This window comes from Lipophrys pholis (genome assembly GCF_963383615.2).
Source record: "Lipophrys pholis genome assembly, chromosome: 2".
Classification (NCBI taxonomy): Eukaryota; Metazoa; Chordata; class Actinopteri; order Blenniiformes; family Blenniidae; genus Lipophrys; species Lipophrys pholis.
The window spans coordinates 34,740,499-34,752,052 of NC_137636.1; the positions used below are offsets into that span (position 1 = coordinate 34,740,499).

General features: G+C 44.5%; 1 protein-coding gene across 1 annotated transcript; it reads left to right on the top strand.

The window, feature by feature from the left end:
- Positions 1-369: 369 nt before the first annotated feature.
- Positions 370-4,981, top strand: lto1 (LTO1 maturation factor of ABCE1). Its single transcript, XM_080490811.1, has 5 exons — positions 370-442; positions 529-634; positions 1,594-1,664; positions 1,982-2,099; positions 3,345-4,981. The coding sequence occupies exons 1-5, from the start codon at positions 393-395 to the stop codon at positions 3,414-3,416; spliced, it is 417 nt and encodes a 138-aa protein (XP_080346937.1). The 5' UTR covers positions 370-392; the 3' UTR covers positions 3,417-4,981.
- The last annotated feature ends 6,573 nt before the right edge of the window (positions 4,982-11,554 follow it).

Below are 11,554 nucleotides of genomic sequence, written 5' to 3' on the forward strand. Positions count from 1 at the left end.
TTCTGCTTCATATATTTGTGTGTGTGTGTGTGTGTGTGTGTGTGCGTGTGTGTGTGTGTGTGTGTGTTGTTTTATAAATTACCTGTCATAAATCAGAACATTCTATTATTGTTTAGTCCACTATGAACATCAAAATACACCAAACCATGTGTCCTGCATCAGAACTACATGTATGATGTTTGCATGAAAGAAAACCAGGTGATAATCTGTTTAGTATTCAGCGAGTTATGACTGATTGAAGTCTCTGACACTTCATTGCTCCAGCCAAGCAGATGAGCCTGAGCGGAGCGGACGACCGGGCCAAGATGGCGGCGCCACCAATCGGCGGAAGCGGTCGATGTGACGTCACTCTTCATCGCGTCTATGATGGGGCGGTATCACAGAGTACGAACATGGCGGCCGGTGAGGAACTGTTCGACAGCATCCTGCTGGCGGATGAAAAGTGAGTTTCCTCCTCTCCGTGTGGTTTCGTGAGGGTGTTCTGGACTGACCGTCCGAGTGGTTCCCGTCCGTGTGTGTGTCCGCCAGGTACCGAGGGGAGGGCTTCAGGGAGGGCTACCAGCGGGGCACCCGGCGCGGCCTGCAGGGCGGGAGGAGGCACGGAGCGGCGCACGGATCCCGCCTGTCGTCCGAGGTGAGCAGTGGCGGTGCCGGATATTTTATTGGCTGGTACTTTGGGGGAGCTCCACCTGTCAGTGATGGTGGTGGGGGATGTTAGGGATCTCTAGGTTATTTTCTACTGTAACGCAGACAATATGCGCACGTCACAGTCACGCACATAAAGTAAAAGTGCCGCTATTTAAAACAATATTATGCGACACAAGATATTTAGCCAAAGTGATAAAGACGAAAAGTTTACACGACTGCCACTTAAACTCACCACTGAGTGTGAACTTTATCACAAGAATGTGACTGATGGAGCCTGAACAGCAGCAGGAAGCAAAACACACAGAACGTTTTACTTTGGGCCTCAAACACAAAGACACTGACTGCTGCTGCCCGTCACCACAACCTCCACTGACAGAGAACTATCTGGTTCAGTGGATCTAATGACACTTTAATAAAGACTGCATGGAGATCACGAGGAGTCAGAATTCGGGTCTCAAACACCAAATAGGCAATAATCCTGCACTCACCATGAGATGTCATAATAAAACAATACGCCGGTTGTTCTGGTTTAAAGTGATTTTGTCACTTCTTTTTTTTTGCAAAAAGCTCTTCATGTATCATTACTAATAGTAATTATGCGGTCGCTAGGAAAAATGCACTCGTAATAACAGGAAGTTGTAAGTTGAAAGGTTAATGCACGCGATGAAGCGATTAGCTGAATTACATTAAATTCCATTGCTTCTTAGTTAAAAAAAATACATGAATGCATGTTTTATTGGTGTATTTATTTATTAACCAGGCAACAAATTATAATCTTTATAATCTTCTCACATTAAAAAGATGTATGTAAATCACAAAAATCCTATTTCCTGGGGGTGCTGTGGTGCTATGGCTATCCTAGGGGGAGCTGCTGTAACCCCCCCCAGGCACGCCTATGGAGGTGAGTCAGTCGGTCGGTCAGTCACGTCTGTGCTTTTCCTGTAGGTGTCCTTCTACCACGGGTTCGCCACCACGTGGACGTGTCTCCTGGACCACAGCTCAGACGTCAAGTCCAGGTACAGTATCACCTCTCGCCTCCTACAAACACTATTGTCACCGTCGGTTTGGTTCAGTCCCACAAAACAAAGGAGACGGACGTTTTCACAGTGGAGTGCTTTTGTCTGGACCGGCTGAATATAGTTGGTGATGGCTGATAGATGGAGCTCATTGAATTCACCAGCCACCAGACCTCCAGAATAAAAGTATTACACATCGAAAAGACTTCACCACCATGTGTGTGTGCGTGTGCGTGTGCGTGTGCGTGTGCGTGTGCGTGTGCGTGTGTGTGTGTGTGTGTGTGTGTGTGTGCGTGTGTGTGTGTGTGTGTGTGTAGGAAGCGAATGAAGGCTCTGGAGGCTCTGCTGGCACTGATCCAAGACTGCCCCCTCGATGATCCCCAGTCTGCGACTCTACAGAATAACACAGAGAAGCTTCGAGCAAAGTTCAGACAGGTAGTGGGCTCTTCTCCTTTTAAAACGTAGGATTTCTGTTCACTTTGGTCCTATGAGTAAAAACGTGTTTAAACAAACGTAATAGCAGTGACATACATTAATATACCTGTGATATTGACATCGGTACAAAAAAGAAAAGTTCTGATTTCTCTTTGACATTTTTGCTGATGCATCTCATATACTTTCTTGCTTTGTTAAAAAGGTTGTTTTTTTCTTTTTTCAAGGTAATAGCTTCTTTTCATTGGTGATGGTTTTGGCTTGTACCTGTACCTGTACCTGACTCACCTCACTACATGTACTTCTTTATGCCCCCTGTAGTTTCACATTGCTTCTATCTGCACCCCTAAACTTTGAACTGTGAAATTGTGTCTGTTATTAGTTTTTAATTGAATATTAGATGCTTATTTGTTCCCTGCAGGCCTCCTGTAGGTCCGTCCCAGGACTTTATAATGTCACAGTCACACAAATTGGTGAGGGAACAAGCGTGATTGTCAATACGTAAATCAAAATCGGCAAAAAATATTTTATTCTTCTATGAAAAGCATGAATGATGTGCAGTTATCCAGATGTGTGTCAACGTTTTGGAAATTAAAAATTTGATCGGTCACAGGTCCATATTATTATTCCCTCCCGTGTGGATTCTGTAGATAGAATTCTTCAGCATCTTGGAAAGAAAATTTATTGACTCACCATGAGTCGGAGAATTACCAACCAATCAGAGGCCGCCTTTTAAACGTATATACCACATGGTATCAATTGACCAACCGCGTTGCTCGTTACCTTGTGTAATACAAACTGGAAGTCAGTGTGTACTCGAGCTGATAATTCGCTATATTTGGCGAAAAAATATGAATTTAAGAAAAAATCAGACGGTGACCAGTAGTGATGGCCATTATAAACATATTTTAGAGGCTTTAAACACCTCCGCTATTATTTCAGCCGGCTTTTCCAAAAAATTGACCATCCAAATGACGGCTGGACGGCTTGCTGCCTAAAACCATGCTTTACACTGATAATCACATTCACACACTAGCAGAGGTGGCTGCCAGGCGACGCGCTCAGTCCGTCCTCTGGGAGCAGTTTGGGGTTCAGTGTCTTGCTCAAGGACACTTGGGCATGTAACTATTTGAGTGTCTCCTTCATCGACAGAAGTGAATGTCGTGGAGGAGAAGCTCCAGCTCCACCCCAGTCTCTGTGTGTGAAGTTAGATTAGTGTTGGTTGCTAACCTCAGGTCTGGTGTGCAGGTCTGCTCCATGCTGAACGTCCCCACTGACTTCAAGGAGTATGTCCACACTGCAGAGGGGATGTCCTTCTGATGAGGAAGAGGAGGAGGAGCGGCCAAGTGCAGAGGACCGTTCTGAACCCAGAGAGGAGGCTGGACTCGGTCCTAAATGAAGTCGGTCCGAGTTTCCACTCACACACCCTGCGCGTGCTCATCTGTGTGAATTGAAGCTTTAATGCAGTGAAAAGAACACTAACCGTTTTCTTTTTTGTAAAAGTGTTTTTCATTTCAGATGTAATATTTTAACATGTGTGCAGTCATATTTATACTCCCCCCCCCCCCCCCCCCCCACATACATATATAGAGAAATCCATATATAAACCCTTTTGTGATAATATATTTAAAGTAAAATTTTATGAAAATGTTTAGAGAAAAATGGATCTATATTTGACTATACACACAAACCCATACCGTTTCCTGTAGCCAATGAACATGCTGAAAGGGCGTAGGAAAAGGTTCTTCATTGACCACATCTGAGAAAGTGTGTGGGTGGTTGTACAATGCTCAACAAAATAAAGAACACAAACACACCGTCACTCCAAGTCAGTCAGACCAGTGTGAAGTGAGCCTGTCCAGTCAGGAGCAACACTGGTTATGAATCAGCTTCACCTGCTGGGGAGGAAATGGAACCAGAGGTGGAAATGAGAGGCAGTCAGCAAGACAAGCCCTGTCAAGGCCTGGTTCTGCAGGTGATGACCACAGACCATTTCCCTCTACTCATTCTTTCTGCCTGATGTGTTGGTCACTCTATAGAATTCTGTCAAAGTTCTCACCACTAGAAGGAGCACCAGTTCAGAACACTCTAGCGCTCTCTTCAGCTCTCACCACAAGAGGGCACCAGACGTCCGCAACCCACAAAGTGGTCAGGTCAGGCAGAACATTCACCTTCTTAAGGCCAATTCATCCTCCATAAGAACAAGACCAAGGTTTGGCAGTGCGGGGTCCTGCCGAACAAAATGACGTCATTTCCCTCGGCCAGCTCCCTCTGGCCGGAGGAATTAGTTTGGGCTGTGCCAGCCGCCCTGGCCGAACTATGTCGGAGCCGCACTGCCGAAACTTCTGCACTGCCGTGTGCTGCTCATGCGTGTTCCAGTTCGCTCATAACTATCAGTCATATTTTAATCATATTTAGCTTGTAACATCGCTACTGTACAAGCGCCGCAGCTCGTTAAAATGTCGGAGTGCAGACTTACGTGATGCACCTGAACGCATCACGAACAGCTGTCAGCTCCTGTAGTTAAAACCGGACCAACATGGCGCTCAGACAAAAACTCTCTTTTATTACTGAAACAGTTCAGAGAAATGTGTTTCTGAAAGCACTGGAGGCCAGAAATAAACTGCATTTGAAAAGTTTAAACGCCGCTTGACAGACGTGTGGCTGCTGCGAGGGGGCGTGGCCTGTGTGTTCAGCAGCGTCTTATCGGAGTATGAACAGTCCTGCCGAAAATGATTTTTTTTCAGCAGCTGGCTGACGTCACTGCCCAATTTTCTTCTTGTTCTTATGGGTTCAAAAAGGGAGTATGCAGGGGCCTTTATCAGGAGCAGGCCCAGTGTGGAGGAATTAGGGCCACTGACAAAAAAAAAGAAAATTCTGAGGCCAAATAAAACAAAACCCCTCGTGCGTTTCAGAAAAAAAGTCGAGTTTTCTTTTTTTTTTTTTTTCGGAGGTAAAAATCAAAACCCTCATGCACTTCAGAAGAAGTTGAAAATTAGGCAGTTTAGTGAAGTAGTGAAACGATATTTCAGAACAGGCTTTAGCTCATAAACACAGTGCAGTTATCAATATTAGGACACCAGAGACAGCGCAGCCTGCCGCTCTCCGTCACAGACGTTCATGGAGTCCTGAAGGACAAAGGTACAGATCCCGGGGTGCTTATAACATGTGTTACTATAAATCAAGGGAAACCTGTGTAAAGTCACATGTTCATAAGCAGTAAGCCACCTTATATAGTCAGAAATAAGTGATTAAATTACTGCGTGGCAAATGAGGGATGGACAGACGTCTCGCCGTGTAAAAAAATCTCCACTTTGATTTTCGACTTTTTCTGAATTGCATGAGGGTTTGGGTTTTTTAGCCTCCGAATTATTATTTGTTCTTCAGTGGCCCTAGTACTAGGCCCAGGCGTCGTAGGGAGGTCGTATAGACACGTGGATGCCACACCCGCTGCTGAACCTCATTCTGACTGGTCTGGGGGGGGAAGTGCCACCAAGGATCAGCCTGGAATGTGATTTTCCACATTTATTTTGCGTACGACCCCGGCTAGCTCAGTTGGTAGAACATGAGACTCTCAATCTCCAGGTAGAGGGTTCGTGTCCAACGCCGGGCGCCACCTTCCCGTGGGCTCACCACCTGCAGGAAGGTTCTTAATCGGTGCAATGTGATCTGGGTGACGGTGCTCAGACTGACACCCCTACGACCCGGAAACAGATAAGCGGGAGAAGATGGATGGATCTTGAGTATGATTCCAAACCCAGACCTCCATGGGGTAATCATTTTGATGTTCACTGATCATGTTTATGGTATTTTGTTCTAAAGGCATTCCACTATGAGATGAATAAAGATTTCCAATGTACAGAATCACAGATGAAAGCAACCCAGCAAATCATTATGGTGACGGCACACCAGGCAAAACAAACACCCTTTTAAAATATATATTTTTTTTCACACCTTCAAAATAATTGCACGCACAGTGCGTACAGGATTTTCTCTGGCGGCGGCACTGATACATTTATTTTAAGTACTTACGGTAACATGATGGACAAAATGTATGGATTACTGTAGAACGCTTCTGGATGCATACAATAAAGTGTAATAATTGGACTGGTGTTTTTTTTTGTTTTGTGACTTGAATGGGTGTTGGAGGCCAGTCATGTTCCTACTATCTGGACTGGTAATTCAACATGAAAGGCACCTGGGAAAACATGACCTTTCCTAAAACTCTCGATCACGTTCTTTTAGTTTGACCTGAGCTGTGGCAGGTGTTACAGTTGACGACTGCCTGTGTGGGACAAGAACAAATACATTCACTCCCATGGACACGTCAGAGATCATTGGTGAAAAACCCAACACGTGATAATGGCATTCCATTGGCCGTAACCCCTGACTGCCGAGCAGAGCAAATGTTCAGGAATGTGGGCGGGGTCAAGCGTTTGAGCCATTTTAGCGTTTGAGGCCTTCACGGTCCAGAGAGTGAAACAGATTGGAAGCGAGAAGAACAAGAAGAAAAATTGCGCAGTGACGTCAGCCAGCTGCTGGGGGGAAAAAATGCTTTATCGGCAGGACATTTCATCCTCCGGGAAGAAGCTGCGGAACTCACAAGCCACGCCCCCTCGCGGCAGGCACTGATCTGTGAAGCAGCGTTTTCACTTTTCAGCGACACCGTTTATTTCTCGCTTCCAATGTTTTCAGGACGACGTTTCTCTGAATTCTTTCAGTAATAATAGAGAAAGTTTGTGTCCGAGCCGCCATGTTGGTTTTTAAAGGAGCTGGGTGATGCGTTCAAGTTCAATCTGTAAGCCCGCCCGCCGACATTAACGAGCTGCTGGATTCACACAGTAGCTAGGCTACAAGCTAAATATGATTAAAATATGAGTGATAGTCATTAGCAAGCTGGAACACGCATGCGCAGCGCCCGGCAGTGCTGACGTTTCGGCAGTGCGGCTCACCACATAGTTCGGCCCGGACGCTTGGAACAGCTGAACCACATTTCTTTGGCCAGTCGCTTTAATGAACAGTGACTCATGAGTCGTCGCGTTCTTTAACTCGTTCACCGAGTGGTTCTTGCTGTAGCCCTCCAGCTGCAGAGAGGAAGGCAGAAATGTAACTGCTGTGCTGCTGCTACTCTAACTACACCTGTATAAATATACCACATTACTCCCTTTCGTGTAGCCGTGCTGCTCGTACTAATAGCTGCTACCAGCTCCTTATGCTCTTATGAGCAGTGGCGGTGCCGGATATTTTATTGGCTGGTACTTTGGGGGAGCTCCACCTGTCAGTGATGGTGGTGGGGGATGTTAGGGATCTCTAGGTTATTTTCTACTGTAACGCCGACAATATGCGCACGTAACATAAAGTAAAAGTGCCGCTATTTAAAACAATATTATGCGACACAAGATATTTAGCCAAAGTGATAAAGACGAAAAGTTTACACGACTGCCACTTAAACTCACCACTGAGTGTGAACTTTAACACAAGAATGTGACTGATGGAGCCTGAACAGCAGCAGGAAGCAAAACACACAGAACGTTTTACTTTGGGCCTCAAACACAAAGACACTGACTGCTGCTGCCCGTCACCACAACCTCCACTGACAGAGAACTATCTGGTTCAGTGGATCTAATGACACTTTAATAAAGACTGCATGGAGATAACGAGGAGTCAGAATTCGGGTCTCAAACACCAAATAGGCACCACTGAGGTCCTCAGGAAGAGGTTTACTCAGTGTTCCTAGAGTCAGAAACAAGGTGAAGCAGCTTTTAGTTCCTACCTCCTCACCTGTAGAACAAACTTCCTGAACACCTGAAGACTGCTGACACACTCACCTCTTTTAAATCAGGACTTAAAATATTCCTATATCCACAGGCTTTTGAATAAAGAATAGACTTTACTTACTGATTAAACTTATCTTAATAAATCTCTTACCTTATTTATCATACTTTTCTTCATTATTTGTTTTAATGCATTTCTTTCATTTCTTCTAAAGCTTTAATGTATTTCTTTAATTTATTTAATTTCTTTGTAAACCACTGTGAATTACCTTGTATTTGATTGGTGCTCTATAAATAAATTTGCCTTGCCTTGCCTTGTAAAACTATTTTTGAAATTTGTAAGAGGAAAATCTGAATTTTGGAGGAAATAATGAAACTTTAAAATCACACACACACACACACACACACACACACACACACACACACACACACACACACACACACACACACACACACACACACACACACACACACACACACACACACACAGATCGACCCCTGCCTATCTGTGTTCGCGGATCACTTCACATGTATATGTATATATATATATACTGTATATACGTATATACCTGCTATTTACTTTATGTTTAATGATTTATTTAACTTAGTTCCTGGTTCAAATAAACATCAAAAACAACACAAATAATGTAGAATAAATAAACAGACCAGTGCCACTAAAAACTAGTGTACTTATTGTTTATTTCCTTCACAAGTGTTTCAGCATCTTAATATTGACAGGTGATGCTCCTCGTGCTTCATGACGCAATTCAGCTGAGCGTCCAGGTCCTGGTGAGGGTGGTAATGTTGCGCATGCGCAAAGGACTCAAAGGACTCATCATTAAGACACCCGGTTCTCTTGGATGAACGACTCAAAAACCCTTGAGTCAGTTCAAGGGGTTGGGTTTTGGGTTTTCACTATTATGGAGTATAATTCGGCTTTTATTGAAGTTAAGACATGTCACGTGACCAAGCAAGTCTCCCAGAAAAACCAATCCCACTTCAATGTTGACTCCGCCCACCTTGAGGCACATGAGCACCTCAGAGCCTCAGCCAGGGGCTTCTCAAAACTGTTGGGCGGCAATAGAATTAACGTCCATCAACCACTAGAGGTCAGTGCAGTGTTATCGTCAAAATTGAGTGGCGGCTCAATGTTGTATTGTCCATTAATCTGACTGAAACTGCAGAAGACAAGCAGCTGGAGCTTTGAAATGTGGTTTTCTTTGGTCCTTGTGTGGCTGGAGTTAAACCAGGGTGGAGAAGGTTTGTTCAGGTCCCCAGACAAGTGCAGAAAGAAGTTAAAGTGCATCCGGACCTGAAATAATCAACAAGATATGTGAATGGCGTCCCCTCAGTCCTTCAACAAACACTGAGGAAGAATGATTGAATCTTTTATTTCGAACCTACAAAATGGAAAAAAATAAAGAGAAAAAAGACATTTAAATGAATAAAACTGAAACAAAGCAACAACACAATCCACTAGATCTACCTTTGCATGCAGAAAAGGTGTAGGAAGAAGTACTTATTGACTCCCCTCCCCCAAACACTCCTCATTCACTCATCACAGCCTTCGTACAGTCCACTGCTGGATATCAGCCTTCTCCAAGATGTCCCATGCTGTTCTGTCCAGAGCTGTCCTTCCGCCGCTGGTACCCATCAGAGCATTGAGATCATCTCGCCAGACAGTTTTCTGTCTTCTTTGAGATCTTTTCCCCTTTCCTCTTGGTTCCTATTCTGGCCTCCATTTTGTCCATTGGTTGTCAGTCATTCTGGCTATGTGGCCTGCAGAGTTCCACTTCTGTTGGACAAAAGTTCTGAGCAATTTAAACCAACAGTTGTGCAGATTCTTAGAATAATCTCTGGCACATTTTGATGCAATATTCTTCATTGAACAAAGATGAACTATTGTTCTTCTCCAGAATTAGTCCTTTATATCATTTTTTAGACTGAATTATATTTTATATTTGTTTTATCTCCAGTCCCAATTTATTACACAGCTTTACTGCACAGACGGTGACACAGAAACTTTAGTAGTGTGCACTTTATGAATCTTGAAATTTAGCTTCTCTCTTGAATCGTAACCTCTCACTGTTTCACAGAACATTTTCTGGATATTCCCCGGTAGTAAGTTATTCTTTCCTTCGTTCAATATTTGAATGGTTGTGAACTCCACCAGATCAGTGAATTTTAAAGTTTTAGCTTGCAGAAATAATGAATTAGTGTGCTCACGAAAATCATCCTCGTGAACAATTCTCATTGCTCTTTTCTGTAATATACCGATTTCTTTTTGTAACAGACGAGCGTCTGTATTTCCCCAGATCTCCACACCATGAATCCAATAAGGCAACATCAGTGAATTCTAAAAAATGACAAGGGATTTATGGTCTAACGGATCTTTTGCTTTGGCCAGGACTGCCAGACGTCTGGATAGTTTGATAGTTTTGAACAGGTTTTATTTGAGGTTTCCAGCAAATCTTGTCATCAATATTACTCATAAAAATTTACCTGATTGATTGCTTCACATTTACCAGAGATCAGGAATTTTGTTGTACACAGATTTAATAATAATTAATTTTTGTCAAACTATAATCTATTTAGTTCTGAAGTGAATAATTCCAGAAGTTGCTTCACATCCTCACCAGTAGGTAAGATATTTGTATCATCTGCAAATAATACAGAATTCACGAGTGCAGATACTTTACATATGCCATTGATGATTATGAACACTTTAGGTCCCAATACTGTCTGGATATCGTGTGTGGCGTCCCACAGGGCTCAGTCAGAATAACAGTCTCCCATCTTCACAAACGGTTTCCTGTTCTCCAAAATGTCCACCCAGTGGAGGGCGGTTGGCCCTTCGATGGTGGTTCACCCACCGAGGGCGGACGCCCCACCGAGGCCAGCCGCCCCACCGAGAGCGGATGCCCCACCGAGGGCGGCCGCCCCATCGAGGGCGGACGCCCCACCGAGGCAAGCCGCCCCACCGAGGCCAGCCGCCCCACCGCCCCACCGAGGGCGGACGCCCCACCGAGGGCGGACGCCCCACCGACTGGCCCGTCGAGTTCGGTTGGCCCGTCGAGGGTGGTTTCTTTTCATAATTTGTACTCTCTTTTCTTTGCTTTTTTTTTTTTTTTTGCTACATTCCTCTTTTTCAGAGACGCCTGGTGGAGGAGACGGAGAGCCTGGCATCTTTGAAAAGGGCTACAGACGGCCCGGCAGCTACAGACGAAGACAGACACCTGTGTAGGGCGGTAGACAGGCCCGGTGAGGGTGACAGACGACGACAAAGACAGACAGGCCCACAGGACTGGTAGACGGGCCCACAGAGGGCAACGCTGAGAGCCCAGCGAGGGTGACGTGTATCTGGATGTGAGAGACATGGTTAGTTGAGATAGCTGAAGCGCCACCAGCAGTTATTTGATGGGAACCTATGAGGAGTGTAAAGAACGTTGAGCAGATAAAGATGTAGAGCGGGTCGGGGAAATGTAGGATTGGTAGCTGCGGTAAAGTATCACGTCCTGCCATTAATAAACAACCATTTATGACAATGAATGATTTGAATTGACAAGTTGCTTTAGTGATTTATTATCTCTCACCATCTATTGCTTCAGCAATTCATGTTTAAATCCATAACTATTAATTATGGTATGTTATTCATAGGGATGTCCCGATCTGATCGGTAGATAT